We start from the raw sequence: 8,410 nt of genomic DNA, 5'->3' as shown, positions 1-8,410 counted from the left end.
TCTATGGCGTCCGCCGGGCTCTATGGAAGACGCGCGGGGAAAGAGGAGGAGGAAAGGCCACGTGACGTCACAGCGTGGGACGCCGGCGCTCCCAGAAGCCTCTTCGTTCCAAGATGGCGGCGGCGGCAGCGGCCTCTTCGCGGTGAGGTCGGAGGAGGCGAAAGTGGTTGGGCGAGAGCTGAGGAGAGAAAATACACGGCGAGGTAAGAGGGATTTGGGGGTTTAAGGAGGTAGGGAAAAAAAGAGACTTAGAAACTTGCCTGGTTTTTAAAACCTCCATGAAGAAGGTCGGTTTTGAGGTCGTTTCTGAGAACTTTCTCACCCGTGTGACGTCACTACAGGGCCCTTAGAGAGGGTCTGGCTTAGGCCTGTGCCTTTAAATAAGACATTTAATTGCGCCCTTTGCATTTTCTGCTACTGGACGGGTGGTCCTCAACCTACGACCACAATGGAGCCCAGAATTTCTGTTGCTAAGTGAGACGGTTGTTTGAGTGAGTTTTGCTCCACTTTACGACCGTTGCCACGGTTGTTAAGTGAATCACTGCAGTTGGTGAGTCACATGGTTGTTAAGTGAATCTGACTTCCCCCGTTGGCTTTTTTTTTTTGGCAGAAGGTCACAAAAGGAGATCACCGGACCCCAGGATTCTGCAACCGTCATAAGTACGAGTCAGTTGCCAAGCGGCTGAATATAAATCACGTGACTATGGGGATGCAGCATACGGTCATGAGTCACTTTTTTCAGTGCCCTTGTAACTTTGAACGGTCACTAAGTGAACTGTAAATCGTGGACTACCCGTATAAGGAAAACCTCAGAGTTTGCATTGAGTTGGCATGAAGCAATCCTGTTGAACTTCTGCCTGTTAGCAGCACTGTTGTGATCTGACAGATAAATACATGAATAAATTTGTCAGCATCCCCTAGCAGTTTATCTGTTGTATAACCACAGAAAACTAGAGAAAGTATCTGGACCATAAGGAAAGATTGTTGTTGTTAGTTGCAAAGTCGTGTCCGGCCCATCGCAACCCCATGGACAATGTTCCTCCAGGCCTTCCTGTCCTCTCCCATCCTCTGGAGTCCATTGAAGCTCACGCCGGCTGCTTCGGTGACTCCATCCAGCCACCTCCTTCTCTGCCATCCCCTTCTTTTGCCTTCCATCGTTCCCAGCATGAGGCTCTTCTCCAGGGAGTCCTCCTTCTTTCTCCTTAGGTGGCCAAAGCCTTTGAGTTCCCTCTTCAGGATCTGGCCTTCTCAAGAGCAGCCAGGGTGGATCTCCTCTAGGACTGACCGGTCAGATTATCTTGCAGTCCAAAGGACTTGCAGGAGTCTTCTCCAGCACCAGAGTTCAAAGGCCTCAAGAAAAGGAAAGATTAGGCTCTTATAAGCAAACCACAATGGTTGAAAGTCGAGGGTTGCCTTTATTGATTGATCTCTTTTCATTTTATTTGTTACTGAAAGTAATGGCCACTTAGAAGCTTAAGTCAAAAAAAGAAGGCTACCTCAAAAAATTACAGCGAAACAGAAGTTCACCTATCCACTGGATTTTAAGCCCCATTACAGGTAGTCCTCAACCAAAATTTGAGTCCAAAATTTCTATTGCTAAACAAGACAGTTGAGTAAAAGACCAAGGTTGGACTAGAAAACCTCTAAAGTCGTCCCTTCCAACTCTGTTATTCTATACTATTCTTGCTACCGCTGTTAAGTGAATCAGTGCAGTTAAGTTAGTAACATAGTTGTTTTACTTAACAACTGGCTTCATCTGGCTTTGTTTGTCACAAGGTCCCAAAACGGGATCGCAAGACTCCGGGACACTTGTCATAAATATATGCTAATTGCCAAGCATCTGAATTTTGATCACATGATCCACAGGGATGCTGCAACAGTTGTAAGTGTGAAAATAAGTCATAAGCCACTTGTGCTTGAGCCAAGGTGGCGCAGTGGTTAAATGCAGCACTGCAGGCTACTGCTAGATCAGCAGGTCAGCGGTTCAAATCTCACCGGCTCAGGGTTGACTCAGCCTTCCATCCTTCCGAGGTGGGTAAAATGAGGACCCAGATTGTTGGGGGCAATATGCTGACTCTCTGTAAACCGCTTAGAGAGGCCTGAAAGGCCTATGAAGCGGTATATAAGTCTACTGCTATTGCTATTTTCAGCGGTGTTGCAACTTTGAACTAAATGAATGGCTGTAAGCCAAGGACTACCTATTTATTGCACCACATGTGTGACTTAAAGGAATTGATTGCATCACCTGTTCTCTACTGTAGTAGTAGGGTGGACATAAAGTCCCATTCAGAACATGTTATGTTACCGAAGCCTCTCCTAAATTAAAACAAACAGGAACCAGAATAGTAGGACACTGATTGAACCAATCCTTTCAAATTGCAGTGGTAGCTGCATCTTTAAATATGTTTTGCTTTTCATCCAAGACGCTTCTTCAGCTCTGACTGGATGGTGGGGAATGGAAGGATTGATACTCCTTGCAGACAGCTGGTCATTTGCCATTTTTTTAGAGGTAGGAATGGATTTCCAGAGAAAAAAAATTGCAGACTACAGGAACCATTTGCACCACTCAGGTGACCCTGAGGACACAGAGAAACCTCCAAGTGGCCTCAAGGACCCTCTAAAAGGACGCAAATGACCAGCTGTCTGCAAGGAGTAGAAATCCCTTCCCTCCCCCACCATCCAGTCAGAGCTGAAGAAGCTTCTCGGATGAGAAGCGAAACACCTTCAAAGAAAAAACCAGAAAGCCCAGTTGCCTCTTGGAAAAAAAAAAACACCTTTAGCACTGAAAGCACAATGTTTTCATTAACTGCCTAATGTCAGGATGGTTGTATAAATGCCAGGGTTGAGTAATTATGCAAAATATGTACACTGGTAGTCCTCGACCTATGATTACTGCTGAGCCCCAAATTTCTGTTGTTAAGTGAGTTTTGCTCCATTTTTACGATCTTTCTTGCCACAATTGTTAAGTGAATCACTGGAGTTTTAAAGTTAATAACCTGGTGGTTAAGTGAATCTGGCTTCTCTGTTGACTTTGCTTGTCAGAAGGTTGCAAAAGGGGATCTCGTGACCCCAGGACTCTGCGACCGTCATAAATATGAACCAGTTGCCAAGCATCTGAATTTTAATCACATGATCATGGGGATGCTGCAACAGTCAGAAGTGTGAAAAACAGTCATAAGTCACTTTTTTCAGTGCCGTAACTTTCAACGGTCACTAAACCAACTTGTAAGTCGAGGAGTAACTGTAGTGTTTTCCCTGTTGTAAGGGGAAGGAATATTGTTGGTATATAGAATTATTTACTGGCCAAATATGATTGGACACACAAGGAATTTGTCTTTGGTGCATAGGCTCTCAGTATACATAAGAGAATAAAATACATTCATTAAGAATAAAAGGATAGAATAGAATTCTTTATTGGCCAAGTGTGACTGGACACACAAGGAATTTGTCTTTGGTGCATAAGCTCTCAGTATACATAAAAAGGCAAGATACATTCATCACGAATCATAAGGTACAACACTTAATGATACTCATAGGGTACAAATAAGTAATCAAATAGCAATAGCAGTAGACTTATATACCGCTTCATAGGCCTTTCAGGCCTCTCTAAGCAGTTTACAGAGTCAGCATATTGCCCCCAACAACAATCCAGGTCCTCATTTTACCCACCTCGGAAGGATGGAAGGCTGAGTCAACCCTGAGCCGGTGAGATTTGAACAGCCGAACTGCAGAACTGCAGTCAGCTGAAGTAGCCTGCAGTGCTGCATTTAACCACTGCGCCAACTCAGCTCGTAGAGGTGTAAGTAGAAAAATAGGAACCACCTTTGGTGGGAAGGAAACTTTGAGTTTCCTTTGACTTTGAGCCAATAGCAATAGCAATAGCAGTAGACTTATATACCGCTTCATAGGGCTTTCAGCCCTCTCTAAGCGGTTTACAGAGTCAGCATTTCGCCCCCAACAACAATCTGGGTCCTCATTTTACCCACCTCGGAAGGATGGGAGGCTGAGTCAACCCTGAGCCAGTGAGATTTGAACAGCTGAACTGCAGAACTGCAGTCAGCTGAAGTAGCCTGCAGTGCTGCATTTAACCACTGCGCCACCTCGGCTCTTTTATGATACTAGGAAACAATATAAATCGTAAGGACACAAGCAACAAAGCTATAGTCATACAATCATAAGTGGGAGGAGATGGGTGATAGGAACGATGAGAAGATTAATAGTATAGATATATATATATAACTTCTATAATAATATAAAAGATTGCTTTGCAAAAGAGAGAATGCTAGTCTGCATGAGCTCACAGAAGGACATTCTCTCCCTGGCTCACAATCCTAATCGTATTTATAAAGTGTATGGACAAGCCCTGGTTTCCTATAGCAGTATTATTTGTTCTTGTTTCAGACAAAATGGATTTGGTAACTATAATAGACAAAATGATTCTGTAAAAAAAAAATGGATCAGCCCTGAATTTCTGAAACTGGCTTTTGGGTAGAAACAGAGCACAAAACAATTATTCAGGGAGAGAAATGAGAGAGAAATTTGCAAGCTGCTCGAGACCAATTTAAAAAAAGAAATCCAGTTTCCTTGAAAACTCCATAAAATGTTTTATCTCCTGACAAGAAAGAAATCGAGGTTTAAATCTTTTTATTAAATATTTGGCTATTGGTCGTATCCTTTGGATGGTTTTCATCGTTTTAACTGTTTTGTAGTTTTAGAATCGTAAGCCTCCCAGAGTCGCTTGGCTGAGATGGGCGGGGATAAAATTTGAATAAATAAATAATATAATTTGTCCTTCGCTGAGCTTGAAGCAGCTCCAGTGTTTCTTGCTTCTCCCCCCTGTTTTATTTATAATTGTGTCTTCTACTTTCAAACGTAGTCATTTTTTACTTCAAAAACAAATGCACATGCTATTTTTACGGGTAAGTTCTTGCTTTAAGTGGCTTGCTAATCATCGCAGGGCTGTCTTTAATATTAATTTGAGAGCTACTTTGGTCCAGTGCTTAAAAACACCAAGCTAAAAAAGTGGGAGATGATGAATTCTAGTCTCACCTTAGACATGAAAGCCGGCTGGATGACTTGGGGCTGATCACCAGGAGATGGTGAGTTCTAGTCCTGCCTTAGGCATGAAAGCCAACTGGGTGACACTGGGCCAATAACCAAGAAACTGGGAGTTCTAGTTCCTCTTTAAGTATAAAAACTAGCTGAGTAACGTTGAGCCAGTCACGCCTGTTAGACCAACCTACCGTATTTTTCAGAGTATTAGACACTCCGAAGTATAAGACGCACCCAGGGGAGGAAAACAAGGGGGGGAAATCTGCCTCTGCCTCCCAGCCATTTGCCTCCTTGCAACAAACAACAAACAGTACAGACAATATTACACTGTTTGTGGTGTTGCATTTCAGACTATACTTGTACAGATGCTGTTAAAATTGAGGTGGCCTTCTGGAAGTAGAGTTATTCTCTGATATTTAAAAGACAATACAATAGCACTGGGCCTCTTCAGATCAAGCATTTATTTTAAAAAGCTTCTTCATTTTGTTAAGCTGTCTAGAACAACAATAAAGCAGTCTTTTAAAAAATAAGTCTAATAATTTGAACATTTTATAGGCATTTATAGTTATTGACTTTCCGCAATTTGCCCCTTGGAGCAAACAGCCAGTTTCACTTTCAGTTTAAGGAGCCTCCCGATCATCAGCTGTTTCAGGCTGGGGGATTGCCATAGCCTATTGCAGCCTCCACAAGCCCCATTTTCCCTGTTTGCTGCAAGGAGGTAAATTGCTGGGAGGCAGAGGCCAAAGGGTGGGGGACGGTGGGTGGGTGGGGCTACATTCAGCGTATAAGACGCACCCAAATTTTCACCCTCTTTTAAGGGGGGGAAAGGTGCGTCTTATACTCTGAAAAATACGATATCTCACAGGGCGGTGGTTGTGGAGAAAATAGGAAAACGGTGTGTGGGATACGTTTGCCACCTTGAGCTCTTTAATAAAGATTAGTCAATAAAATCTGTTTCTCATTTGTCACCTGGCTCTGTGGAAGGACAGTCTTTGAGCTTCCAAGAAACAGATCTGCATATATCAATGGTTTCCATTTTTCCTCGCAGAAAGCACCATCCGGTAGGAGAGCTGCCCCACCACTCCCTGCCGAAGCCATGGCCGCCGTGGTGGCCAAGCGCGAAGGCCCCCAGTTCATCAGCGAAGCCGCCGTCCGGGGAAACGCAGCCATCCTGGATTATTGCAGGACGTCCGTCTCCGCGCTCTCGGGAGCCACCGCCGGCATCCTCGGCCTCAACGGCCTCTACGGCTTCATCTTCTACTTCCTGGCCTCCGTCTTACTCTCGGTGCTTCTGGTGCTAAAAGCCGGACGGCGATGGAACAAATATTTTAAATCCCGAAGGCCTCTCTTCACCGGGGGTCTGATCGGGGGTTTATTCACATATATTCTCTTCTGGACTTTCCTCTATGGCATGGTGCATGTGTACTAGGAGGAGGAGGAGGAAGAAGAAGACGACGGTATATAGCCAGGACGGTTGTGAGGGGAGACAGCTCGCTACTTCCTTTCGGATGCCCTAGGAGTGGGGATCCCGGCCCATTACTTGCACTCTTCATGCGCTCCCTAAAATACATCAGAAAGCCTCTAGAACCCTGCTAACGAAACAGAATGTGAAACACCCCCCTCCCTCTTTCCTCGGCCTTTAAAAATGACGTGTAAATAACCCATCCTCCACTCCAGAGGACGTCCCGGTCTTCTCGGTTTATCCCTCTGCCGCAAGGCTGCTAGAATTCTGTCCTAACCACCTTTAGCCTCACCTTCCCTTCCGAGACTTTTCCTCGCTGTGTGTAACCAGATCTACTATTTTGGAGAGAGAGAGAGAGAGAAATCTATATCGATATTCCGTGCTTGATCGGTTTTTGTATGCACCTTGATTGAAAGACTTCAGAAGAAAAACACGGTTTTCACAGCCTTAACTACAGGCAGGTTGTAAAGGGGGAGGTGGGTGGGTTGAGGGACGTTTGGCCTGAAGCTGCTTTCACTTCCAAGTAAACATTTGCAACAAGTTCAGTGGGAGTTTTATTTTGAAGTAGGGGGTGAGATTTATAGCCGCCTCCATGGTCACAACCCAGCCAGCATGGCCAAAGATGGGGGATGCTGGATGTTATGTGTCACCTCAAATTCAGTAGAGACCCAGTTTTCTCATACCTACTCAAGATCCTGCAGGGGTCTCCAAACTTGTAGACGTGTGGACTTCAACTGGAGGCTAAAACATATGAAGAACGGTTGCGGGAACTGGGTATGTCTAGTTTAATGAAAAAAAAGGACTAGGGGAGAGATGATAGCAGCCTTCCAATATCTCAGGGGTTGCCACAAAAAAGAGGGAGTCAAACTATTCTCCAAGGCACCTGAGAGCAGGACAAGAAGCAATGGGTGGAAACTAATCAAGGAGAGAAGCAACTTAGAACTGAGGAGGAATTTCCTGACAGTGAGAACAATTAACCAGTGGAACAGAAGTTGCCTCCAGAAGTTGTGAATGCCCCCAACACTGGAAGTCTTTAAGGAGAGGTTGGATAGCCATTTGTCTGAAGTGGTGTAGGGTTTCCTGCCTAGGCAGGGGGTTGGATTAGAAGACCTCCAAGGTCCCTTCCAACTCCGTTACTCCATATACAACTCCCAGAATTCCTTAGCCAGGCAAGGCTGAAGAATTTTGGGAGTTGAAGTCCACACATCTTCAAGTTATCAAATTCGGAGAGCCATGAGGTAGAGGATTACAGTTTTGGTGGATTCAAGAATGAAATAATCAGATAATGTTTTCTATTTCTATTTATTAAATTTATAGGCCGCCCAATCCCGAAGGACTCCGGGCGGCTTACAGAAATAAAATTTTAAGAGAAAGGTTAAAAAACAAACAGAAGAAAAACAGATTAAAAGAAACACATCATGCACCCAGTCTAATCGGGGCTGGATCTCGGTCAAGAGATCAACAGCCCCAGGCCTGCCGGAATAGCCAGGTTTTAATAGCTTTTCGGAAGGCCATGAGAGTGGGTAGGGTCCGGATCTCTGGGGGTAATTCATTCCATAGGGCCGGAGCGGCAACAGAGAAGGCCCTCCCCCGAGGCCCCGCCAGCCGACACTGTCTAGCTGATGGGACCTGGAGAAGGCCCACCCTGTGTGATCTTACCGGTCGTAGGGAGGTGTGTGGCAGAGGACGGTCTCGTAGATATCCGGGTCCTAGGCCATGTAGGCCTTTAAAGGTAATAACCAGCACCTTGAATCGTGCTCGGAGACCAATAGGAAGCCAGTGCAGCTCGCGGAGGATAGGTGCAGTGTGGGTGTACCTTGGTACACCCAGTATCGCTCGCGCGGCTGCATTCTGGACTAACTGTAGTCTCCAAACACTTTTCAGGGGCAGCCCCAT

The 8,410-nt window shown here is 45.2% G+C and overlaps 1 protein-coding gene across 1 annotated transcript; it reads left to right on the top strand.

Annotated features, from left to right (window-relative positions):
• The first annotated feature begins 43 nt into the window (after positions 1–43).
• EMC6 (ER membrane protein complex subunit 6) lies at positions 44–7,059 on the top strand. The gene is made up of 2 exons (XM_087702883.1): positions 44–203; positions 6,101–7,059. Exon 2 carries the CDS (start codon positions 6,149–6,151, stop codon positions 6,479–6,481), a length of 333 nt encoding a protein of 110 aa, XP_087559009.1. The 5' UTR covers positions 44–203; positions 6,101–6,148; the 3' UTR covers positions 6,482–7,059.
• Positions 7,060–8,410: the final 1,351 nt, after the last annotated feature.

This window comes from Thamnophis sirtalis, unplaced genomic scaffold (assembly GCF_051295495.1).
Source record: "Thamnophis sirtalis isolate CommonGarterSnake01/CBP01778 unplaced genomic scaffold, rThaSir2_p1.2 scaffold_17, whole genome shotgun sequence".
Lineage (NCBI taxonomy): Eukaryota > Metazoa > Chordata > Lepidosauria > Squamata > Natricidae > Thamnophis > Thamnophis sirtalis.
The sequence above is the reverse complement of the archived record's forward strand: the minus strand, read 5'-3'. Positions and strand labels throughout refer to the sequence as shown.

Bases quoted from the DNA above. Each gene is read 5' to 3' on its own strand.
- EMC6 (XM_087702883.1), top strand. From the start codon at position 6,149: ATGGCCGCCGTGGTGGCCAAGCGCGAAGGCCCCCAGTTCATCAGCGAA.